The 27,008-nt window shown below is 30.8% G+C and overlaps 3 protein-coding genes across 4 annotated transcripts; 1 reads left to right on the top strand and 2 right to left on the bottom strand.

The window, feature by feature from the left end:
• The first annotated feature begins 9,981 nt into the window (after positions 1-9,981).
• On the top strand, positions 9,982-11,047 carry LOC114381438. The gene is made up of 2 exons (XM_028340687.1): positions 9,982-10,262; positions 10,569-11,047. The coding sequence occupies exons 1-2, from the start codon at positions 10,160-10,162 to the stop codon at positions 10,694-10,696; spliced, it is 231 nt and encodes a 76-aa protein (XP_028196488.1). The 5' UTR covers positions 9,982-10,159; the 3' UTR covers positions 10,697-11,047.
• Positions 11,048-12,625: 1,578 nt separating this feature from the next.
• LOC114380864 (chromatin structure-remodeling complex protein BSH-like) lies at positions 12,626-15,992 on the bottom strand. Of its 2 annotated transcripts, none has more exons than XM_028339952.1 (10): positions 15,776-15,992; positions 15,614-15,702; positions 15,456-15,550; positions 15,067-15,138; positions 14,930-14,977; positions 14,752-14,835; positions 14,327-14,365; positions 14,158-14,240; positions 13,973-14,035; positions 12,626-13,167 (listed from the first exon to the last, which is right to left on the bottom strand). In XM_028339952.1, the coding sequence occupies exons 1-10, from the start codon at positions 15,823-15,825 to the stop codon at positions 12,996-12,998; spliced, it is 795 nt and encodes a 264-aa protein (XP_028195753.1). In that variant the 5' UTR covers positions 15,826-15,992; the 3' UTR covers positions 12,626-12,995. The 2 variants fall into 2 exon arrangements, with proteins under 2 accessions (XP_028195753.1, XP_028195754.1); XM_028339953.1 differs by having other exon boundaries at positions 12,626-13,138; positions 15,776-15,991.
• Positions 15,993-18,784: 2,792 nt separating this feature from the next.
• LOC114381833 (auxin-responsive protein IAA4-like) lies at positions 18,785-20,371 on the bottom strand. The gene is made up of 5 exons (XM_028341057.1): positions 20,282-20,371; positions 19,910-20,161; positions 19,503-19,711; positions 19,319-19,415; positions 18,785-19,217 (listed from the first exon to the last, which is right to left on the bottom strand). The coding sequence occupies exons 2-5, from the start codon at positions 20,131-20,133 to the stop codon at positions 19,163-19,165; spliced, it is 585 nt and encodes a 194-aa protein (XP_028196858.1). The 5' UTR covers positions 20,134-20,161; positions 20,282-20,371; the 3' UTR covers positions 18,785-19,162.
• Between the last annotated feature and the right edge of the window lie 6,637 nt (positions 20,372-27,008).

The raw sequence follows: 27,008 nt of genomic DNA, 5'->3' as shown, positions 1-27,008 counted from the left end.
TTATACACACCCACAAAGCAAATTCGTACGAGCCAAACAAAAAAATAACAGAGAGAAAAAAAGTCATGTGCTCTAGAAATGTTCTCTTTTTCACAACAAAGTAAAAACGTAAAGAATCAAATACTAGTAAAATTTATATATATTAGTTACACACAGTCAAGTGGGGTATAATATGGACTAATTATTGTATTAGTAGTAAAGCATGTTGAATTCAAACTACATATTAAATTAATTGGTGGAACATTTCATTCAATTGTTGAAACTTCCTATGAACAAAGAGACCGGCACTAGCTTCTATGGTCGTAGTACGTACTTATTCAGTTAATCCCCGGGTTCCGAGAAAGCGAAAAATTAAACAGAAAAGAAGTAATTAATTAAAAACTAGGGAAATAAGGACATAGATAGAGATGAATGAGAGAAGTAAAGTGAGCTATACTATACATTCAACCGAGTTAGGAGTAGGCGCATTAATCTAGCTAATTCCGTAGGCATTATTTATATATATATAAGAAAGAAAAGGAGAAGGCATCTTTTGTGTGGGGAAGCAAAGTTATAAGATATAGGTAGCAAAAGCAAAGGTTGGCACTGTGCATATCAGCCAAGGGAGAGGACAAGAACGCTTATGCTTTTTTTTTTTCAATTTTTACAACCATTATATCCATTCTTATTTGTCATTTCAGAGAATCCTCACCGTCCCTTTTTGCCGTATGAGCAGCTGGTGTATCTGACTTTCCTCTACGCTATAAATACATCCACTGCTACTCCATGCCAAAACCAACCAACACTCACAGCAAGAGCTCCCCAATTAAGAGGGTACATTTTGCTTAGAGTTCAAGTAATCTATTTCCTTGAAAAACCTCAAGCTAGGTGTTTTTGTGAGTGTTTTTGAGTGACTCTTATAAATCATCATCATCAGAAGAAGAAAAAGAGAGAATAAGTAACATATACATTATGGGGGCTAATAAGAAGCCATCATCATCATCCTTCTCCTTTTGTGGTATGTTCAAGGCATGTTTCTCAAGCAGCAAAGATGATTACTACTATAATTACGATGATAGTAGCAGAAGGCATTTTGCAAGTGACGAAGATAGAGGGCGTTGGGTTGCTGAGCCTGGTATTGACGGGAAAGCATCTGCTTTCATCGCTAGATTTTATGCCTCACGAGTCAGTGATTCTGAGCACCAAATTGCATCTTGAAACTCAAATATCAAACATATATGAAACATGAAACCCTTTCTTCGTTTCTCTCCATTCAATTCATGCATGTAGTTGTTCTTTTAATAACTCAGACCAGTTTCACTTTGTAGTTGGTCCCTACCTCTCTCTCTTCCTACAAATGTAATGAAATGCTTCCTTCATTCATTTGGTTTTTACTAGAGGAGTGGATGAATCCAAACTTGCTAGCTGCTAATAATGTGTGTGGTCACTGGTCAATAATAATGTAAAAACTCATTATTTGTTTTGCTCTCTTTCCATTCTTTGTTATTTAAAATAAATAAATAAATAAATAAGCGTTAAATTGATGAAAAGTAATGTATATCGCTACACAAATTTACATGCAGTTGATTATTATCAGCTAGCACCGATCGAAGTACTTGTAACTTTTTAGCATTTCAATTTACATATACTGTAGCTATTAGCAAAGGGCTCAAGCCTCAAGAGAATAATAGAATTTTTATTCGAATACATGAGTTGAAAAAAACAATAATCAAATAATTGATCAAAGGCTAAATATTGAATACATGACCAGATTGTGTGAGAAGGTGAATAAAAGTCCATGTCGGCACAGGTGTTTAGTTTGATTAGCATGCAACATGTATATTCATAACTTTGGTAACATTGCTGAACTATATCATTGATTTTAATAAGTGTGTGGGGCAAATTAAAGTGGTTGCCATGAAAATTAAATATTCAACGTACGGTGGACCATGTATTGTATTCTCTTTCTCCTCTCTAATTGCTGTGCACAAATTCAACGACTCAGGGTTGGACCAAATCCAGCGGCTAGCTAGCTAGAGAGAATCCCATCTACACTATTACTGGCTTACCCTTTAAGTAATTATTAATTAATTATCCTATTGTTTATTACATTTTCTCCATTATTCTTGTTATTTGTAACTCTTTCTTCAGATTTATGCATTTCAGTCTTGTTTTATTTTGGCTAGCCTTTTAAATTAAGTTAATTAAAGGCATATTGTGAGTTTAGTTTTTTTTTTTTTGTGTCGTTGAAAGATCCGGTTTCCATTAATACAATCAGGTAATTTTTAAACTTTGAAGTCTTATTGCACATGCAACAATTTTTTTTATCTAACTCATATATCTATATAACGGTATAGTTTTTATGTACGTTTGGTTTACATCAAAGGAGTAGCTAGATTCTCCTCTTTTGAATCAATCCTAATTAAACTTTTGGGACAACCGTCACCGTTTCTTCGTTTATCCAATTACCTGTTATATATGCATGGAGAGCAGGACAAGCTTACTCAAGAATGGTGAACACGTGCCGGGAGGAGCAGGATACTGTGATGAATTGCCATAGGGTATTCATGATGAGTAAGCAATGATGGAATATATATCACGTACTCCTAGAGATTCTGACATTTAATTCAGTTGATGTTACTCCCAAAAGTAATGAAAGAAAAACATACTTTATTTACATCTTTCTTCAACTAAACAGAAGTTTATAGGGGGAATTATAGAAAAACTAATTTTTAAGCCGTCAAAATAGTTTATAGACTAACTATTAGAACTTATCAAAGACATCCTGCGTCAATTTATGAAAAAAATTAAGTTCTAAATATGTTTTTAATTTTATAAAATGAGTGAACTTTAATTTTAATTTTGTAATTTTTTTATTTTTATTTTTAAAAATATAAAATCATTATTTTTGATTCCTACTTTACGTGACACTTGTTATCTATTTATATGTTTAATAGAACGTTAGGTCATTAAATAATAATCTGAAAGTGTTTGCAGTATCATGTTAACATGTGATATTTCATTTTTTTTTTTCTAAATTCTTAAAATAAATATTATTTATCTACATTAAAATGAACGTTAGAGACCAAAAATACTGATTTTAAATTTTCATGTTAGTTCAGTTAATGATGTTAATATTCTTACAAGCATTTTTTTTTTTACCATTTTCTATCATTGGCTATTGGCAATTAGTGACTAAATATATTAAACAAACATCTTGTGACTCATGATGGTCATCAGTTGTCAAGCACTCTAGTGACACATTCATAATTCAGACTACACTAGACATGCGGCATGGCATGGGATAGGATGCTGCTTCCTGCACTCCCACTCTTAGCTTCCTATTAGGTTTCAAAAAGTCTAATCCAAAATACAAATTATGAAATGGAAGATGCAATAATGGAAATAGATGAAGTTTTAGCGATATCTTGTGAATAACCCACAGAGAGTAGCGACCTTTTAAAGAGGTCTTGTTCTTTCAATGTTTCATCGATCATATCATGCTCATTACTACAAGCCCATCTAGCAAAGAGGGTGTTACAACAATTTGGGCACGTACAAGGCATTCATCATCCTTAATGTGTGTGATTACCAGTCATGTGCTTCTCGTCCAGATCAGTGATCATAGGTTTCTTCACCAAGCCAATCATATTATTGATGAATGGACCATGGGTGATGGAGTAATACACTTTTGGTGAGATATTTTTTTTCCATAATAATTATAGATTTATATATTTTTTCAGTTTTTTAATTTAATGTTTTTTTCATCCTTATAATTTTTTTTTATTTTTAATTCATGTAAATTATATTTATTTTATTTTTGGTAATGTTTTGAATATTAAAAAAATATTATCTAAAATATTATAAAAACGAAGAATAAAATAAACATAATTTATAAGAATTAAAAAAATAATAAATTATAAATATTAAAAATATATTTAAATCATAATTTTATTTTTTTATCTATATAAAACTTGTACTTAAGACTTTAGGTGAGAAATTTGAGTCCAATTCCACTCAAAAACAAACAACTTATTGATATACAGGAATATAAAAAAACAAAAAAAAAAAAACTATTCAATCTTACTAATGGAGGAGCAAATTCAAAAGACGATCGAGACAGCATTCGGAATTAGAAATCTTACTAATGGAGGAGCTAGCAAATGTGGTACAGTGAGTGCAAACCATTGGTATTACATGCATAAAGGAAGCTTGTACTCTTGTTCTTAATTATTCTGGGGTTCACTTTGCAAGGAAGACCATTGGCAAAGGTTAAATGGAATCGTCAGAAAATGCACGTCTCAGAATGACATGATACCAGTTTACCAGTGTACTTAGGAATATCATTCCAACATCTTTAATTTTTCATCAACCCATGTATGTCTGTTACTTTGAATCGTAAGGTTCTCTTCTCAGTTCCCACTTCCAAGTACACAAATTACTTTCAATGTCTTATCATGTCGGGAATATTACTCAATTATGTATATTGTTCACTTCTTAATTGTCACATCATCTACGCATGCAGCATTACTCAATTGAATTCCTAAAATTATCATAAATAATGTCTTTTTAATCTTTAAAATCCTTTCTTATGATTTTTGGAACTAAATTCGTCAGTACTACTTATTATTAATTGGTGTATCAGTCTCATTTGAGACGAACAATATACTATATGCTTGGTACAGATAACAATCAACTCACTTGAGTTTCATCACTTTTTCCCCATGTGGCATGAAATTTTACAACTTTTGGAGGAAACTTCAGAGAGGTGTTCTCTTATTCAGCCTAGAGATTCTAACTTAGCTTGATCTGTTTCTGTTGGTCCTTTATATGAACTGGTGGAATCCGATTTGAAGTTATCTTTGCACAGATTGACAATACAACAATTATATTGGGGTAATACATGGCATTAATTAATTTGTTTTTATTCTGTGTAATGGAAAATATATATAGACAGAGTATCTTTGATTTGTTTGCTATAGTTACTCTAGTAGGACTGAGGTTACTTCGAAGAGTCTAATGAAATGGCATCTCGCACAATGGAATGGAACAAATAGCTGAATTTGTAAAGGCCATGCTGAAAAGTTTGGACTATGTGTTATGTCCTCAGTGGCTTCAGCTTATATCACATATTTTCAGATTTGAAAGCAGAAAGCTTTCTGAACTGTATAACATTAGAAGCAATAGTTGGGGATATTGTAAATAAACTGCTTGCTTGAATATAATAAAAACCTAACCCGTCATCCATTCAGACAATAATAAATGTGTGTTAGAAAATCTGTTAGAATGGCGGAAGTTTTACACTTTCTAAGTGCATCTTTTGGGTACCATTCATACCCCCCTCATACTCAGTTTTTCCATTTAGGTGCTTTGGAATTTGTGCTACAAAGGTTTGGACGGCAAAGCAAACGTACGCTAACAAAAAGAATTCATGCTACCAAGGTTTGGATAATGAATTAAGTTTAACGTGAGTTTAGTGGAATATAATTGCAATCCAAACACACCCTTACCGATTTAAATGGCATAGGAACCAAATGCTTACATGGGTTTCAACTCTTAACCTGTCTAAACAAAGTAAGCACAATAAAAGTGAGTCCAACCCCTAAACAAACAAAAAGGGAGAATTGAAAAAAAAAAATAAAGAAGAAGACAGTCCATATCTATCCCATATGGCAATTTTGGTGTAACAAAAGTGTTTTCTTTATTGTTTTTTTACCACTAGTAGTCACTAATTTTCATCTATCAAGTGGAAAAAACCCATGCTAGCATACCACGCTACGACCTAGAACAAGAAGCAATAAAATGGGCATTTTCCAACCTAAGTAGCTACAAGGAATTAGGGCATCTAAATTGATACGAACTATCTTCTTTTCCTAACTAGGGTCCTTTGTGATCTTTAGGCACGCACGGCTCTTCCATGTGAGGCCTCAATTGAAATAGTGGTCCTTAAGTCTTCCCTCGAATTTCCGTACCTTTCCATTCCCCTACTTATTTGAGTAGAATTTCTTGCCATTTTCAAGATGCTATTAATATTTTTTTTTCTCTCTAACTATTACAAGATATTCGCCGAGAAGATGAAACAAAGTATTTTTTTGCTATAAGATGAAACAAAGTTGAGGCTTCTATAGTATCATAAGAGGGAGATGGAGGGAGGGGTGACCTAGTGGGGCAATGATCACCTTCGAGATTTGAAGTTTATTTCAATTATTATAAAAAGAATTGGCCCCCTAAATATGGTCTAGCCCAATAATGGTTTGTGTAATACCGGTTTTTCTAATTTGCGAGTTGCGACTAAGTGATAAAAAATAATTAAAATACAAAATTAACTTTTGTTTATATGAAAAGTTTAAATAAAAGGTATGTACAGTCTTTCGTTTGAGTTTCAATAGAGAATTTTATTGAGACTGGTACTGTTTTGCATGCTAACAATGTGGAAAATTATAGCCCATGAAGCCATGGGTGAAGTTGGGTTTGATCGGCTCACATATTGGAAGTCACTTTAACACTACTAGAAATAATGAGATAATTAAAAAAGAACTAAAGTTGTCTTTTTTTTTTTTACCAGAAGTAATTTTGTCTTAATAATTAGATACTATTTTTTAAGAAATAATTAAACACTATTGATATAATTATACTAATTTTAAAATTTAAATAAACCTAAATGTCATTTTTATCATTTTTTTATATTAATCTGATTGATAGAAAGAAAATAACAACTTAATTTGAATGCATATAATTAAATAATTACATAAAAAGATATTTGTCCCGTATATTTAAACTTTAAAGTAATTAAATGCTAGCTAGTTCTCATAAAATTTCATCCAACAATAGTAAGAACGTGTTAATAGTGAATTGCTGAAACACATACCTAACAAAAGGATCTTGAGGGGGAGAAAAAAAACGTGTATGTGGGGATATAATCCCCTCCTTTAAGAGACAATATACACATAATCATGGCTTGTGAGCCACAAGACATTAGAAAAGATGTAGCAGGAAACAAATAATTCAATGGATGTGCAAAGTTTATTATTGGGTTGCTGAATCCTTGCTTGCTCATGTCTTTGTGATTGGCACACTGTTCTGGAAATGGATAGATTAGCTGACTAAACAATATAATTTGCACTTTGCCCAACCCTTTCAACTCCTACTTCTTTGACCCACTTAGGAGTTAAGACCACACATTTTAGTATGATTCAATTCAATAATCAATGGCCCATAAAGTTCACCCGACCCAGAATTTATGCCTCACCAATCATCTTTAAATTCTTAAGATTTGTCCATTTTTTTATATTTAAATATATTTTTGGTCATGTATTAATGTTTTTATATTTTTGGTACTTGTAAGTTTATTTTTTATTAATTTTAGTGTTTTTAAGTTTTTGATTTTTTAATTTTTATCCTGTAAAATGTTTTGTTTATTTTTAGTCATTGTAAGTTTATATTTTTTTAATTTTAATGTCAAAAAATGTGAACTTATGAAAACTCGAAAAAATTAGAATCTTAGCAAGTTATACTCTTTGATAAAGACTTGTCAATTATTACTATTTCAATATGTTGTATAAGATAAAATTATTATTAAATTAAGAAGATAAAGAGAACTTTAAATTGTAAGTATATTCCAATTAAATTTGACAAAAAAAAAAGAGAAAGAAATATATTTGCATACATCTGCATGATTATAGAGAGGAAAAATAAGGGCCGGGTATTTAATGGCCTAACATGCAGTATGTCTACATGTGAAAACCATGCGCCAATCATCTTCAATCAAGTGTGTTATTTTTTTGCCAAAATAACAACACGGTTTTATTGTCTTTTACAAAACAATAATCGTTCCTACAATAATTTTTTTACTACTGTTCAGTTGTCCTTCACAGGTACATACACGGCATGTGAAAGGCAATGAAAAAAGGTCTAATTGCTAAATTGAAAATGAAAAGAATAACTATTTGTAATAGTAGGATCAAAGGACATGCAGCATAATACCGTTACAATATTGATGGTTCCTCTGTATTATGTTATTTATTTTTTATCATTTCCGTATGATGTCATTTTTTTAAAACAGCTAATTCATAGCATTGTCCTTAAAAATTCAAGGGCATCTCAGATAATGTGGGCTTTATATCGTCAGAGAGAGCTTAAATCATAAAAAAAAATATTTAATATGCAAATGTGGATGCGACACTATCATAAGATTGCATTGTTTATGGGTTTTCAGATACCCAAAGAAGATAAGGCAACACACTTTGAAAGGAAGGAGATTTTCAAACCAAATTAAGCTGCATTGGGAAGCTAACAACATATCATTAGTCATTACTTAATTGGCTATGTCTTTGTCAACTCATGATTAGAATCAACGGCACCGTCGCTCTAGTGTTCACATTCAATAAGAAATTCTTTAGCACTTTAAATCATTTTACACAGATTTTTTTTATACATATGAAATCATGAATCATATGACTACTTTTTTTTTACTCCATGGCTAAATTATGGGCAACAATGTCAAAATTGGGCTGAAAATGAAGGGTCTCATGCATCAAGACCCCACAAGATTGGGGTTCTTTTGGTTGCCATGTGTTGTCCAATCTTCCACGTTCCCATTCCCTATATCATATCATTACCACATGCCAAGAAGTGGGGAACTGAGCCTTTGTCCAATGGCTTTATTTCATTACAAAAGGCTCAGAATTTACAGACCTGCATTGGAGACAGTAACATTGTTTTCCCCATATAGAAACTATTTTTGCACGCTGAAAGTGCATAACAAATGAAGAGAAAGTAGAAAAAAATGTAAAATATAAAATGAATGTTAGTAATAAAAAGAGATAAGAAAAAAATCATATTATAAAAACTATGAAAAATTTCATTGATATCATGAGTTCTAAACACCTAGAGAAAAAGATCGTAAAAAATGAGAGACAAATAATTTATAAAATTAATTTATAGTTTATCAATATTATGGGCATGCTTGATTCTTCGTCTAAATTATTATTACACGAATCTTAAGATAAATTTAACGGTCCAACACAAAATGAACACAAGAGGAATAGTCTTGATCCATTCACAAAATTACATTTAGTCTCACTAACATTTAGTTGGACTTGCTGGAAATAGAATTGAGTTTGAATTTGTTAAATAAATTTTTGAGTTTTAGACGTGGATGAAAAATATAATTGAAAGAAGAGATTTTAAGAAAAGTGGTCAATAAGACATTTTAACAAAAAATTAATCATCACCAGACTTAAAAAATAATTCACTTGTTGTTACTAGAAAGAAAATTAATTGGTAATGTATTTTTTTTTTGTTATTTATGATATTAACATAAAATATATTGATTACTCAAAAGAAGATTAATTCATAATATAATTTTTTCATTATAATATTAATGTAAAATAAGTTGATTTATATTAGTAAAAATCTAACTTATCATCTTATGTTTTTTAAAGTATATATATTTTTATTTATAAAATTTGAATGCAAAATTTTATTTAAAATTTCCGATTTAATTTTACTTTAACTGAACCTGTTAGACATCATGATGTGATACAACAATAATAATGGAGGGATAGAAGGCATTAAAGACTGTAAAGTGAGTGTTGAACTGTTGTTTGAGGTGTCAAATCAGCCTCATAAAAGTACTGTAAAAACATATGGTAGTATGAATTTACGCCAATGATATAAAATAGCATAAAAGACAAGTAACAGAGTCGAGCTTATCTATATTACTGTGGTAAGACCACAGAAAAGACGAATAGAATGACCTATTTCCAAACCCACCAAAACACAAAGGAAGGTTTGAAGAGCAAAACATTTATGGCGTGATGAAAATAGAAAGGTTAATAATAATAATAATAATGAGTGACAAGTGGAGAAAAGATGAAGTTGAGAAGAAAAAAAAGGGGGGGTTGAAGTGGAATGAAAAGGCCACAGGTTAACTTATTAGACAAGGGGGGGTCCATTTGGCATTAAATAATAGTACAATCAAGTGTAAAAAGATATCACGTGTAAGGAAGGAGTTAGGAGGGTGGTGGTGGAGTTGTGAGGGACTCAATTTTAGCTTAATGAGATAAGGGGACTCAATAAAAAGGACTCATCTTCCTTCCACCATTACCCTCATCTCACGGATCTTGCCCCTCTCCCTTTTCTTATAGAGACCACATTTATTCATTGCATTCAAAGGGCAATGGCCTCTTGGAAGAAGACCATCACAACTCCATTCAAAAAGGCTTGCACTTTCTTTAACCAGCAACCAACATCTGCAAGGGATCAAAAGAAGTCTCAAACAGGTGTGTTTACACACTACAATTCTTCAACTTACTCTTCTTTTTTATTTTTCAGCACAAACAAAAACATTATTATAATTAATTGAGTAAATGATGGTAATTTTTTTTATTAACTACGGTGGTTTAACTTTCAAAAAAGATTTTATACTATCATTTAATCACTAGTCACTACTCAAAGCGTTATTATATAACTGTTAAAATAATTTTATAAAAGTAAAAAAAAAATTCTTTATCAATTAAAATTTTACATTTTTCATAGACTGAATTCTAATGTATTGATGAGATGATATGGTGGTATGGGGTTTGCAGAGCAAGAGAGGCAAGTAATGGATCTGCACGGGGAAGTGATGGCATGTGGGTATGAAGATGTTCAAGTGATGTGGTCTATTCTGGATAAGTCGAAATCCACAAACTGCAATATAACCTCTTCAACCTGACCCAATAAAAAAACAAGAAAGTGGCACTTCAGCAATTAGCGGATGTTTTTGTATGCTAATGTTTAAGGTCATAATTGCATCATACTAACATATCTATTTGGTATGAATGTAATTCTCATTCTCATAGTAGAAAATGAAAAATGATGTGTAGTGTGTAGGTGTTTGATATGGTAGGATTTAACGAGGTGAAGAGAAGAGAAGACGGTGACGGTGTGTTGTAATTGTAAGTCAAAATGTGTAGGGAATCCCCATGATTGATGAGAGAAAATCATGGCGAGATTATGATATGAAGAAATATTAGATTTGATTCTCTCAATAGTCAATGTTAAAATCTCGAGACTTGCAAAAATATCTTATGGTAGTGGACAGCGTGTTCGACTGATCAATGTACGTTCGCTAGTCATGATCACGATAAGAAAAATAAACAAGAGACATTTTTTTTTATTTTTTAAATTTAAAGATTAGTAAATACTTTTTTAAAAGAAAAAAATTAGTAAATACTGAAAACACAAGATATGATAAAATTTTATTCTATTTTTAATATAGTTAGTATATTGTATGTTGTATAATATTATATAATTAGTTTTTTTTATAAATATTTTTAAATTGCTTAATTATATTTGTAATAAATAAATATAGTTGAAATATACAAATTATATAAGTATTTAAGTTTGAATAATACACGACGAATGTTTATCTTTACATAATTAAAATTTTATAAAAATAAATATTTTAAATATATATATATATATATTATTTTTTATGTTTAATAATTTTGATCTATAAATTGTAATATTAATTTTATTTTTTAATTATTAATATTTTATTTCATGAAAATTATTGAAATTTAATTTAGAGACAATAACAAAAAGGTAGAAAAAAGAAATATTGATTTAAAAAACTCAAATTTATAAGTAGATAAGGAAAAATAAAAGTAAGTTTCAGATGAAAAAAAGAAAAATTGACTAATTGTAAGAGTAGTGTACAAGCTGCAAAATATACACTCAAAAGAGAAAAGAGAAAAAATAAAACATTAAAAATGTCTAATTAAAAAGTGGAAGAGAGCGAGTAACTCCATGTTGTGTACTTTGATTAATATATATAGAAATAGGTTAGTTGTAGGGTTAGCGTGTGAAATGTGCCTTTAAAGAACAGAAAAAAATAATATTGTAAATGTCTAATTAAGAGACAACAAAAAGTGAAAATCTTACTCTTTAAAATTATATATTTTCATATATGATATAAAAGTAAATTCTTAGTGAATTAATAGAACAAGATAAAGTCTTGTTCATTTAAATTTTATCTAGGGAAACTTATTAGAAAAGGGTAAAAGATGATTCAGAACAACAACTATATTCATATTAAATAAAAAAACTATTATTTTATTAAATAATAATGATATCATGTATACTAAAAAGGAAAAGTGCAATATAATGTCTTTTATTGACAATAACAAGGATAAAAAATCCATTTTATTGGGCAGAAATTAATTAAAAAAATATAACTTTTAAATTTGAGTAAGAAAATAAATTAATTGAATTAAAACATTATTATCTTTATGTTTATTAGTTTGATATGGTATGCCAAAATTTAAGTAATAATATTTGGATGAAATAGAAATAGATAAGAGATAAAAGATATGTAGAAAATATACCATTAGAACAAGATAACTTGACATTATGTTAGCTTTATGAGTTGCTTAGATAAACAACACTGCTTAACTGATTCTACCAATAAAAAAAATTCAATCACAATTTATTGCAGCTCAAATTTAAAACTCATTCTAGTACCAGTAAATTTATGTGTAAAGTCACTGGAAGGCCCAATAATTTAAGATGAACAACCTATTTTAGTAATCATGCATTAAAAATGCTCTAACTCATTATTTTAATTTATGCCATAATATAGTAGTAGATTCAATGAAATTTCTTCAGGGAGAAACACTAATCTAACTACTTTTAACTTAAAATATCCATCATTCGGAACCCATTATTGACAGTTTTGGGACTTCTTAGTTTCACGGAAAACCCACCTAATGAGAAATGACTTCATTGTTGCTGCTGCTAAGTTTGACAGAAAAAATATATAAAGAGAGTAGGTGGGGCCGTGGGGGTGCTATTTTTTTCCCTCCTCTTCTGCCGAGGGTACAGAGAACAAATAAGAAACTCTACAAGACTACAAACCAAAGAAATCAAACGATAACAATATTCTGAATCATTGATTGCCCGTACTAAAAAACCAGCTTGTATATACTACAATAACTTCGAACTCTAACCCTCCAATATATGTTGTCATTGAACTATATACCCTTCTGATGTGGCGTGGCTGACCATGGGGCGAATTCACCTGAAATTTCTCTCTTCCTTCGCTTCAAGGGCATCAACTTCCTCGTTGGATAGTAGGTCCACAATAGGTTCATATACGTCCCACTCCTTTCTTTTCCTGTTACATTCAACCACAACAGGCCAAGCCTGTGAAGTTCTCATTTGAATTTCATATGCAAGACTTGTATTATGTGATAGGATTTAGGAAGTCACAAGTGTCATAGAATTAGATACAAAGTGGTTTTAGTTGGAAGGACAATGGCTTTAAGCTTAAATAGTAGCAGGGCTAGAAGGTCTTAGAATGTAAGTTTAAATCTAACTCAACCCCAAAAACCAGTTCATAGGGTGAGGGTGGCCCCCAGTTATATATTCTATATGGATACTATCTCTAGCCAATGTGAGACTTTGGTTTTTCCCAATAGAAGGGAAAACATTCAGATTTGTAAGCAGTTGGGAATTGAGCATTGCTCTGCGGAAGAAAAGGGAATCGCTTTGTGAAAGAGAAACCCTAACCCAGTGGAGAATTCTCTACTTTTTTGTCATACAATATTCAAGAACAGAAGCATTTTTTATCTTTCTTTCTCTCCACATCTCTCTCTCTGTCTCTAAATCCATATTCTGTTTCCAGATCATAATAGTATGTTCAAATTAGTTTAAAAAATTACACAAACTATAGATTTAGAGTCTTAGACCCGCATGTTTTGTGGTTGATCAACAAACTATATGTCGTCTTATGCCACTGCTTTTCCTACCCTAGTCCTGAGGCTTATGAATTAGCGAATTCCACAAGCTACAATAATAAGGAAAAACTCATATTAAGGCATTTCAAGAACAATTTTAACTACATAAGCACTATAACTGTGCAGCCTATGATGATTAAACAATGATATAAATGTTCAGTATAAAATCATGAATTCCAGCAAAAATGAGTGTTCAAATTTGTGAGACTTACCGAACTACACTAGATTTCGGACCAAACAACTTGACCAAGTCCACTGCTGCTGCACCTCCTTTACTGTTAAAGGATCATTGACGAGAAAAGAATGTGAATTAGGAACATACATATTCACTTGGAGTTGTAATAAAATTGCATTTACCACACCGCACAAACTTGAGACAAGTGTATTAATAAAAAACCTGACTGGAGTATATTCAGCCCCTCGACGACCCTTCTTGCTCATTCTGCTTTCTCTTGCTGAAACCACACTTTGAATTGCAATCTAAAATATGAAAATACATTATGATTATGGTAACTGAACCATAATAACTTCTGAAAATACATCAATCAACCAATAGAATGACTGACCTCATAAAGCTGCTCTCTGATAGCAAAGGCAATAGCTGGCTGCAAAGCAGAAGAAGCATTTTACAGTTTAGTATGTTTGATTTTTCAAGAATGTCTGTGTGCTTGTAATGTTAAAAAGAAAGCAACAGAAAGAAAGAAAATCCGTTGGTGAAAACAAAATATAATGCCTAAATTCGCACAACAAATTGTTTCTTACTACAACACGACCTAAAAGCCCAATCCATTACCAACATAATTTTGCTTCTCTACAAAAATCCTATTATGTTTCCAAGAAGAAAGATCATGGAAAATAACATAAAGTTGGCACTTGGCACAAGTTAACATTTCAATTATCATTCTTTCATGGGGAGCAGTGAGTTTTAACACTGCTCCAACATGTGCAGTTTTATTTTAACTTATTACTAGTGATAATTGGATATACTTACTCCAACCTCAGGATCTTCAATGCCCGTGTCCTTGCAGAAGATTCTGGCAAACTCTTCAGGGTCACTCTCAAAGTTGTTCAAGTCCTAGAATTCAAAGATTTTAGACACAAAAAGCCCAAACCAACAAACAAGCGCAACAATCTTACAGAACAACACCTGTGTTGTGCTCCAATCTTACCCATAAAAACTGGTCCTTCACGAGCGTATGATTAACACGAAGATCAAGCTTTGAAAAAGAAACAACAAGATTTGTTAACAGGCAAAGCAAACATCCAATCAAACAAGATAAAACACAAAATGGCAGCAAACAGGGACCTTGATCGGAACAATCTTCTCCCCAGCATACATATCCTGGCCTTCATAGGACCGAAACTCCGAAAGCTGTGACTGATAACACAACAAAACGCAAATTAGGTAAATTGCAGGATGATAATAAAAAGAAGGTTTAATTAATCATTTGGTCCTTATACTTGCTGTAAGGTAAAAACTCTACGCTTTAATCCCTATACGATGACTTAACGGTTTAGTCCTTGTGCCACCATTTTGTGGCTGTTTTACACAGCTGGAAAACTAACAGCAATGACTTAAACACACACATATATATAAAAGGTATAGGGACTAAAATGAAAGGTTGGTGCATGTATAGGGACCAAATGATTAAACCTAAAATGAAAAGGGAAAAAACGTTGGTGAAGTGTGTTAACTTGAATTGATTGAGCAATTTGTGTTACAAAGGCGGGAGGGAGCTTCAAGTCTTTAACAGTCCTTTTTGCAAAGACGACAACCTCGGAATCGGGATCTACAACGTTGGAATAGAATCAAAGGTAATGAATAAACAAGAACAGGTTTAGTTTGAAATTACCAGAAGGGTTCCAAGTGAACGCGTCCTTGTATCTCTGCCCCTCGATTTCGATGTCCAATCGAATGGGAACCAAGTTCTCCGCAGTTGGCCTGTGCATTAATCATTCATTACTTACGCATTGCAAACACTAATTAAACCAAACAATTTGAATTTTGAACTTACATTCTGAACTTCACGGGGTTTCTGTAGAAACCCGAAATCGGAGTTTTCATGCTGTCTGAATACCAACGTATGATTACGACGCCGTTTTGATGGAAAAGCTACACAAATTAACTTACTCCTCGTCCCAAACCAATATCAAAACACTTGAACGGTCTTCTTCCCACACTTTACCACCCCCGCAGTTTCTGCATCCCTTCCGTTTAGTGTTCGGAAATTTCAGGAAAGAAGGGCATTTTGTTTAGGCCCAGGCCCATTATAGTCCTCCTATTTCGTTTGAAGCCCATGCTTTAGTTTTTTCGACAAAAATATTCTCTGACAAGAACTGTTTTTTTTATATATATAATTTATAACGTAAAAGTTCACCTTGCGGAGACTAGCTTTCATTGTGAAAAAGTAGAGGTGTGAAGTGAGAAACAAATAAGAGTATTTTGAGAATATAAAATAACGGGGTGTGAAGAGATAAAAAAGGAAGATATAAGCAGCATGGGCCTTGAAATCTACTTGTGGGATTCTATTTTGTCTCTTTAACAAGTATCTTCTTCTGGACTATGCTGTTTCGCAGAGTTTCTAAATATAAAAGATATGAACTAAAAATACTTAACAAAAAATTAAGTTCATTAATAAAATATAATTTATGAAAATATAAATCAAAATACAGTTTATAATTATTTAAAATTTTAAAAGTTTAAAATTAATGTAATCGATAAAAAATATTTTAATGATATCTTATAATGTTTAATGTTGTTTGAACATTTTGAATTTAAAGAATTAATGAAAGTAAAAAAAAAAAACTTTTATTTAACAATTAATTAAAAATGTTAATTTAATTTGATATAAAAGGCAATAAAGAAAAACATGTTAAAAAATATGGTTGAATGAAAAGAAAAGTATATACATATAAACATGTTAAAAGTCTAATTAATGATTTACTGAATTAGAACAGATTGAACCCAGACATATATTAAATGAGCAGCAGTTGAAGACGTTTGAGGACAGTAACAACTAAGAACTTTATCAAGACTATAAATAGTTTCTATTTGAGAAAGAAAGAAAGAAAATCCTATAAGGCTATATATGACTATCTGATCCCTCTAGGGCTTTATTACAGGTACGAGATTCGTTAAAGGACCATTTTGGCTAGACAAATAGGGGATCCAACCCCCTTGTTTGTATGTCCTTTTTTCTATTTCTCGATATCATTAGAGTGAGTGGGATATAGAAAGTTACAAAAATAGGAACCAATCTCATATGAAAGTTAAGGGAAATGTTTGGTCCGTTTGATAGGAGGTAATGAGCATTGGAGTCCATTTGGAAAAAATATCCACTTAAGTTAAAATTAAAAAATATATGATATGTCTTAAGACCAGTGTCAAAAATATGAATAATATATATTTATTCAATTTTAATAAAGAATGCTTAAAATTAAGACATAAAATATTTTAATTATTTTATTAAAAATCGTTTAAGTAATATTAATAAAAAAAGTTCAACTAAATTATGTATAGAGCAGTTTCTTAATTTATTCTATTAAATTTGTTTTGATGAGACGATCTTAAACTTATTTCTTTAGAAAATAAACGATTTTTTTAAATTTTTGAAATGAAGATATGATCAAAATTAAGTCATCTTTTCAAATAATAAAATACAGTTTAGGAATACAATATCATACTTTTCTTGCTAATTTTCTGGGTGAAACATTTAATTTTGATTTTATTCTTATTGATGCAAAGACACTAATTTGATATTATATATTTTCTGCCACATTTTATTTAATGAGTATTTTAATTTTTCAAAATAAAATGATAAAAGGATTCACATACAAGGAATAATAATCTATAAAATATTTAAATATTTGTGTATATTATAGTTTTTATTAATAAAATATGTTGTAATGTGGCTGAAATTGTAAACTTTCACCGAAAGAAAAAAATTGCATTTAAAAATATTTTAGACATATTTTTACATAAAAACAAGACATCCCCTAGATCAATTACATGAAATTATTTCAACATAAAAGTAATTTCTACCAAAAATAATATTAAAAAAAAGCATATGCCTCCATTTATAATATATCTATTTATGATGCGTTTAAATATACGATGAAAAGGATAAAATTTAGATACAACATTATATTTATTATTAGTGTTATTTTTAAAATAGAGTCAATATTAATTTCATTGTTGTAAGTACAATCAACAGTAAATTTTACTTTATTTTAAAATATTCAAACAATACTATACAAATGTTTTTTTTTTCATTTCACGCACTATTGATATACTGGGTTGAATAAATAATATATGTATGTCAACCTATGAAAAAGACCGTCATATATAATAGTTGATTTTTATAATAATTATCTTGAAAATGATAAGATAAAGATTTTTGATTCATTCATATTGTAAAAACTTTTATATTGATAATGCATGGATATCAAACACTAGTTGGTTTATGTACATGATTACTGTTATTTGGTTCTTACATTACATGCCTAGTAAAAGAATTTTATTTTCGCCTTGTGCTGGAGTTCAAACTTGAAAATGAAGGGCTATCAATGATTGTCCAGATGAAATATCATTGTCAGTTGGTGAATGTTTGATCAACAATCAAAATGAGTACCCTTTTCTGGCAGACAGGTGTTCGACTGTGGATTGTTTAATTCATAGTTAGAATCTTGCTCAAATTATGACAATGAAAGCAAAACTACTGTTCTTGACACGAGGGGTGTGGACACCATAAGCATCATTATGTTGTACCCAACAAAGCCAAACACATCAAAGCAGAGACAGCAGAAAAAAGGCCCCTCTAGGGAAATTAGGATACCTTCTTTTTATAGTTTCACTATTACCTTTGATACATTTTAAGTAACACACGGTTTAGAGTATTTCATATTTCAACTTGTAGGTAAAATTCATGGAAGGAAGGTGCAATATACCAACCAAATCACTAAAAAATTAATTGAGCTAGTTCCAAACCAAGCTTGAAAATTTTGGACTATTCCATCATAAAAGAGACACCAAGAAACATCATGCATTAAAGGTATGAAGACAAAAGGGAGATGCATTGTTCCAAATGACTACAAAATAATGGAGCTAGTTCCAAAACAAAGAGGAAAATTAGATGACTCCATCATCAAACAGAGAGACTAAGAATACTGCAGCTATGTACTGAATTGAGAATTAGGTAAGAAGTTACACATCTATATTGTTTTTCGGTGTATAAAGCTATTAGATATATGATAATCACGGGATCCATTCTTTTTGGTGAAATACTTCAACGAGTTTCACCAACCCACTAATTAATAACTAGATCTACAGCAAAAATTTATGAACAATGAAAATTGAGGAGGAGCTTGTGTTGTGAGAGAGATTGTATACATTATTAAATTAACTAGCATCTGTCAGCTCTTGTGATCTTCAGCCTCTTCACACTGTTCAAGAACATCCTGTATTAATCATCAAATACAAAAGGGTTAAAAAAATACACTGAAAAATGGAGCTAATAGGATTTAAGAGTTCAATTTTGAGACATATATGTATCACTTACTCCCACGGCACATCTCCAACCATCATCCAGTCCCCTTCTTGATCCTCATAAGTTAGCACGTGAAAATTCCTAGAATTAAGTGGTTGAGAGTTAGGACCTGAAAAAAAAAAAAATTGATCTCTAAAAATGATGTTTCAAAGAAGGTGCAAAAGGAAATGATTTTATGAGGGTTTCAAATGCTTACAGAGAATGTTAGTCCTAAACATATGGCCAAGAGTTTTCACTAGTCCATCATAGCTATAATGTGCCATCAGATTCAATTTTCTTCCTATGGGGATGCCTTCCATGTACACTTTGACAAACAAGGAGGGTCTTTGGCTCAGATGGCTTTGTTTCCCCACAAGGGTGCTCCTCAATATAGACTTAATTGGTGGCCAGTCAAAACTTTCCTCCCTGAAGGGTAGATAATTAACAGATTAACATGTTAATGCTATTAATCATGCATGCATGTACATTTTCAACACAAACAATAGGATCAAGATTAAGGAACAAAAAATAAAATAAAATTAAAGCTCTTAGGCTTTAGCTTTGAAAAAAAAGTGCAATAGAGAGCAAATTTTGGTGTAGAAAAATGGATAGGTGTGTATGTACCTTGGTGTTGAATTGAAGGGTAATTCAGATTGAGAAGAAGGAGAGATGCTAAGACCAAGTCTGAGGTCAGTGCTCAAATCAGTTCTGTTTCTGCAGGCACTTGATGAAGGGGAAGAGGGTGGTGGAGTCCTAGTCCTAGAAGGGTGGTTGTTGCTATCAATGGAAGAAGATGAAGATGATGATGACCTGGTTTGAGGGGCATCAATTTGTTCTAATGTTCCCATATCTTCCAATGAATGAAACTGATCGAGACTGAAAAGAAAAACCGCCACCTTAGGGTCCTTATATATATACACAACAGAAGCTACTTTATACCAAAAAAGAAAGAAAGAAAGAGAGAGTATGATAAGCAAAAGCAAAGCCAAGTCAGACATTCAGCACACTCTCTTTGGTTTTGATTTGCCATGAGGGTGGGCAACATGTCCACAAGGCCTAAGTTACACGGTCTTCAATTTATTACTTTTTTTGAAGTTTTGGTTGGTTGGAACCTACAAAACTTTTTTATTTTAATAAGCTCTTAATGATATTCCACCCCTCTTCATGTTTATTTTAATTTTGGAAGGTTATTATTTTATTTTAATCAACTCTGCCTTCCATGGCAGATGTCTTCGCATGATTATGGGAGGACATTAGGTTTAAAATTATTAAATTGGAAAAAAGGTAAAGGATTTGGCTCAATAGCCATGGTCATGGTCATGCACACCATATACTATGATTAATAAAAAAAAAAGAATGGAAAACTAATCTCTGGATAAATATATCTTGTCTTTTCAATACTAATATACTAGTATATATATTATAATAATCCATTGCAGAATTTAGTGAGTTTTCATGTTTATTTGAGGCTTCTCTAGAGAATTGGACTACAGAACATTGTATCTTTGTTGAGAGGGAGCTTTATGATTTATCCATTTTTTTAAAATCTAAACAAATCAAAGGGATTGAGTGAAAAGATTTTTAATTTGTACCATAGATCCGGTGGAAAACCAACCCACTTTCAAGGGCTTTCTAGTCTTAACAATAATAGCGTCAACCAATTTCTTACCAAGGGACATTTTAATAGAAAGAGTTCAAGTATCTAATTACACTGTTTTGCTGGCCCCATTTGAGTGTATCCTTGTTTGTTAATGGAAAAAGTGGGATGGCTCAAATGGTTCTGCCAAATTTAACTATAACCAAAAATCATGCCAGTGCATAAGTGTTGGAAGAGAATCATGAGGACAATGTACAAGGACTATTGAATTCTGTCTTCAATTAAGTACCCATAGCATCTCCCTAAGCCATATATAAGTAGAAAATAATTAAATTGACAGCTTGATCCACACCATCACCAACCCCAGTTTGGCAACTTGGAGTAACTATGATGTTCAGCCTTATGTAGTAAACTGGATGCATTAATTCTAGCTAAACACTGATAGATTTGAAGCATTGGACATTAGTACAAAAGTTGTTATTCTTGTTCACGGATGGAGTCTACAGTGAGTTGTGTAGTTTGAGCATTAGATCTGGAGTATTGACTTGTTCTTGTATAGTCATTGCTTTGAATCTTGTTTATGTTGTTTTTGCCTTTGATTTGTTGCGGGAAATGCATGTGTAGGGAAGAATTAGACGTCATGCAACAGGAGGTAGCTGATTTTGGAAAAATATGTGTAAAGATCCAGTACTGGCATAATCACAACATCATCCAAAGGACTAGTTATAATTTTATCAGCATGAGGTTCTTTGTTTGTAAAATATAAATTAAAAGGACTAGAATATAAATATAATAATTTTTAAAACCTGTCGTAATAAGTAATTTTGGTGAAACTAATTGATCTCTACTCTTTATTATTTTGAATTATATCTAACAGTTATGAATGTTAATTAACTAATTGATCTCACTATAATTAACTGGGTTACTCATTAAAAATACGTGTATTAGGTGAAAAATGTTTAAATTATCTTTTTGTTAAAATCATAGATGAAAAACATTTTTTTTAAAAAAAATCGTTGGATTGTAATTAACTGCATACCATCATGCAGTTCAAATTGGACCCAAAGTTTAAATTAGGTGAAGGTAATTGCGAATGTTGTTCAAAGAATTAAGCTAAATATTGTTGATCTCATTTACCATGTGTATTTTCTTGGTCAATGCCTGATATCGATCCTCAATTTCATTTCATATTCAATTCGGCAATAAATTATCATCAGAATTATATACTGCTATTTTTGGCGTCATAATAATCACAACACTTTTAGTTTCTGTTTTGATTGGTTATACTGGTCAATATATATGGGGCTTCTAATGTTCACCTTAATTAGATTGTATTGCAATCAGCCCCAAAATATTTCAGAAAAGAAATCAAAAATTTTTATTTTAAGAACATTATAATAATTTAATATTTAATTAAAATAAAACATATAAGTATCTTTCTCTCTTCTATTTTATGATATTTTTTTTGGAAAATGATAATAGGTTATTACGTGTAAAAAACAAATATGGTGTGAGAAAGAATAGAAATATATATTAAGTTGTGATAGGAGAGAGAAATAATTATTTTTAATTAATATTAGTTTATTAAAATATCTTTATAATAAATGAACAAAAGTACAAAATACGTGAAGAATATTTATCCTAAATATTTTGGTGTTGACTTGTTCGGATTATTGTTGTCTGTAAATTTTGGATATCAAATGAACCTTTTTCCAGAAGGTAATTTTAATGTAACAGATTTTTTTTGTCTATCATTATTCGAGTTAAAGCATTTACGTGAAGTTTAATTCAGAGTCATAAATTTATTTATTTATTATCTTTAATTAGGAAGGAAATTTTAAATTTAGTGATTAGAGAGAAGAAAAAGTAAATTCTATACATTGGCAGGATATTATTTACGTGAAGTTTAACTCCTGTCATATGTATTTTAAGTTGGTTACGTTTGATTAGATAACATGATTATTGAAATTATTTAATTAAAAGTTGAAGCTCTTGTAATTTCGTATGTATCTAATCTTCCTTAAACTTCTAAACCAAAGACAATCATTTCAAACTTTATTTTTAAAGACAAATATATATGGAAGGAGGCATATTTGAGTGAAAAGTACTTTTTATATGATAAATGATGATAATATAAATAAGTTGTACTATATTGATAGCAATTTTTTCACCAAAAAAAAATTGATAGAAATTAATGCCAATAGACTACAGCCATAACTAAGAGCCCCCAAATGGATTTATTATTCTATAGACCCAACGTGTGAGGGTGGGGCTATGAGGATCAAAGATGGAATAAAGAGAAAAAAGAAATGCAGAGACAAAGAAACATGATTTAAAGTCACAGTCTCCTCTTTGAAATTTGAAGAGTAGACAAACTTCATTCTCTCTGTTACATGTTTCTGCGTTTTCTTCCTTTAATTATCATTATTGCTATTTAAAAACTATATAGCTGGACCCTTTCACCTTTTTTTTCCTTTTTAAGAGACATATTAACAAAAAAGAAAATGGACCATGCGAGAAATTAATGAATGCTTGCAATTGAATCTTAATAACGTTTAATTAAAATAAATTATTAGTCCTCTTTAGAGGCTCCTTAAGGACGTGGTAATCTAAATATGGCTCTACCAAATATCAACAAAGCTTAATTAACCCGACAAATTGTGCCTATGTGGCTATTTTAAGATGAGTCATCCCACTAACATTCTATATCAATACAAGGGGACCAGCATAGGCAGTTAAATTAAATAATCATTTACTAATTTGAGTTTTCTTTTAAATACAGTACATAAATCTATGCAATAAAAAAAATCACATCCACTGTTTTTTCCATGACCTAGCTCACAGAATTAACAGTGATGTTTTACCTAATCAATTGGTAATTATCATGAGTTTAATTCTGTGGGTTGTTTTACGGTTTTAGAGGTTTTGGTATTAATAATCACATGCATTCTTTTTTTAAAAAATGTTAAAATATATAGGTAAAATTGTAAGTATTATACTAGAGAACTTCAATCGAATTAAAGAAACTAATTAATAATGGTTTTGTTAACCATTCCTTTAAGGATAAAACTTATTTAAGAAATTATTAAATAGATTTTTTAATTAAAAATATAATTGAAAAAAAAAAGTCAGAAATACTTTTTTATATTATAAAATGAAAAATAATTTTAAAAAATATTAAAATAATAATTATTCCAAAACGGAGGAAGTGTTATGTATCAATTATAATGTCGGCTCAAGAATTCTCAACTGAAAGCATTCTCAAACAGTTAAACACATACGTTTGCAAGGAAAAGATCTAACCACAGTTCGAGGGTTTGTTTATTGAGTTGATCAAAAAATGAAAAGAAAAAGGGTAAAAATATAAACCATTTATACTTGCTCAGAATAGTTATTATATCATAAGAAGATTACTTAAAGTACAACTCATTTTTACTCTGGACCATATACATTTGGTTCAATTCACAATTATTTTCACTTTTAATTTTGTCTAATCCTCAAGCGTGTCAGTTGGGATAAAACCTCAAAATTTGATTTTTGTTTCATTTTCATATATAGGTGTTCTGGACTAGCTAGCTAGATAGACTCATTTCATCTCATCTCACTTAAATAAATAAAGCAAATATGTTTACTTAACATATCTATTATTTAGCCTAATAATAATTCGATCGAGAACCTTCTCCATGGCACTAAAATTTGTGTTGATGTAAAACATCGAATTAATTGCGACTATAATTCACTAATAAAGTATCACAAATCAAGAGATCCAACTTAGATATAATTATATAAATACTTCTCATATATGATCATGATGCAGGAAATACTATCTAACAAGCTAAAAGTTTTATAAATAAGCCTAATGAGCTTAAGTAATTAAGGACAACTTATAACCCCTCACATTTCATTATATTTCGTTAAAGTCATTGCAAGTTATCACATCAGAGCTTGGTTCATTAAGAACTACGTACGGAAAATTTTAGATTGATCGATCGACTAACTGATTTCATCTTAGGCCGATGCTAAACAATAAAAAAAAAATTGTAACTACAAGTTTATTTTTATTGCATTAACCATTTTTTATAAATATATGAACTGTTAAATTAATTATATGATATACCAACACATGTACATCATTAATTGTAAATGTAAAACTTGTTTTACAATAGTGCATTAAAATTAAGTTTATTAAATGATTAGACTTCTACTTTTCATTTTTTTGGTTTCCGTTCCAATTTTACTTAAAAATATTATATATTGTTGGTTTTATATTGAATTATTCTCCATAAACATTTTTTTCTAACAAAAAATAAATATTAATATATGCATTACACCATTAGAGGGAAATATTATATAATGAATGAAATAATTCTAACTCTTATTTGTTATCTTAACAAGATTTGAATTAGAGAGGTCAACGATGAATTTCTAGCTTCACAGTTAACACTCAGCTCTCTCGTGTTAGATACCAACTTATGTTTTTGTTTTCTTTTCCTTTTATTATACCACGATCCAAATTGTATTGGCAAATAACAATAATAATATATGGAAGTAAATAGAAATGGATGCATGCAGAGTGTATTTTAACAAATTGTGAGATGAAGCAAATAGTATATTTATATATATTACGTGTAGGCGTGATGAACTCGTTAGCAATAGTAACTATTTAAGCCCAAAACCAAAAGTGTATGAAGCAGCGATGATGAGGAAAAGAAACTCAAGTGGAAGTTGAGGGGGACACAAAATTTGATGCTTGCAAGTAAGAAATTAATAGTCTACACCATCTTATTTGGGCAAGTTTTGATGCGTTGGATTCTTTTCACATCTTTTTCTGAATTGAACTAAGCAATTCTTATCTCAAAAGCGAGGACATTAACCCAACTTTAAGAAACATGCAATCAAATACTCACTTCTCTTTCTTTGTATATATAACCCATATAAACAAGCATGTGCCTAGGCATGTGCAAAGCGTTACCACTCCCATTTCCCTGCAATGGCAATTTCGACTCTCTTCAAAACTTCAACCCTCAATTTTACAACCCACAATTAATTAACCCTTCTACTTTAAACCCAACTACAAAGATTCTTTTTATATTTATTAATAATTAATAATAAAATTAAAAAGTGTTTGCAATTTTGCATGGTTAGAGTTTATTTAGTTTGATCTAATTAATTATAGTACTTAACTAATTTAATTTCATATTTCTTTTTCGCATAGGTAACAAATTTAATCATGTTCAATCGAAACATGGCCAACACTAAATATGAACATTTTTTTCAACAAAGAATCGAACCTTAATTCGCTGCATTGCATAAAACTAACCCTTGCTACTAGACTTAATTAACTCCGTTGACAATTTCATTTCATGTTAGTTGAGTTGTTGGGTGTAATGAATGTTCCCTTAATTTCACTTTTCCTTTTGAAATGTCGTTGGCAGCTGAGCAATATCAGCTATTCTGACAAACCCCATTTGTTAGTTAGCATGCAGATTAAACAGTACCTAGCTATAGCTAGACCTAGAGAGAATGTAATACATAGATGAACACTTTCTTCTTTCATTTTTCACTTTTCCCTTTTGGTACTTTCGCATTACACCTATGTGAAGATGCCACTATGATGAGAATCTGTGTATAGTACTGCCTAGCTTTCTTGCTTGCTGCTTCCTATTGTGTATTTCTATAGCATGAATATGGATTACTTTTCTACTGGCACCACCGTAATTGCATATGAAATATGCAAGAAGAGGATGGGAGTTAGAAGCCACAGGGAGCAGAATTATTCCTCAAGAAAGGAGGGACAGAGAGAGGTGATTTAAGATTCTGTTTGTTAAAAAACAAGGGGTAAAAGAAAAGGTTGTTCCCCCCAATGTTGCTTTAGTTGGACATCTCACTCTTTTCTTTAATGGTCTCTATATATTATTTATTTCATCATTTTTTTGTCACATTGCACTTTGTGTGTGGCTTAAGCATGTAGATTTCATCTCGTCCTTTCTTCTCTTTTCTTTCAAAAGTCACATACAATACAAGATCAGACACACTATGGGAATAAGAGGTGGGCCTCGTGCGTTGAGCCCCAATAGTTTCACCTTTGTGTTGGCCCTAAACATCAACCTACTTAACATCTAATTA

Source organism: Glycine soja, chromosome 13, assembly GCF_004193775.1.
Source record: "Glycine soja cultivar W05 chromosome 13, ASM419377v2, whole genome shotgun sequence".
In the NCBI taxonomy this organism is placed as follows: domain Eukaryota; kingdom Viridiplantae; phylum Streptophyta; class Magnoliopsida; order Fabales; family Fabaceae; genus Glycine; species Glycine soja.
Note: the sequence above shows the minus strand (reverse complement) of the source record. Positions and strands in the feature narration are given on the sequence as shown.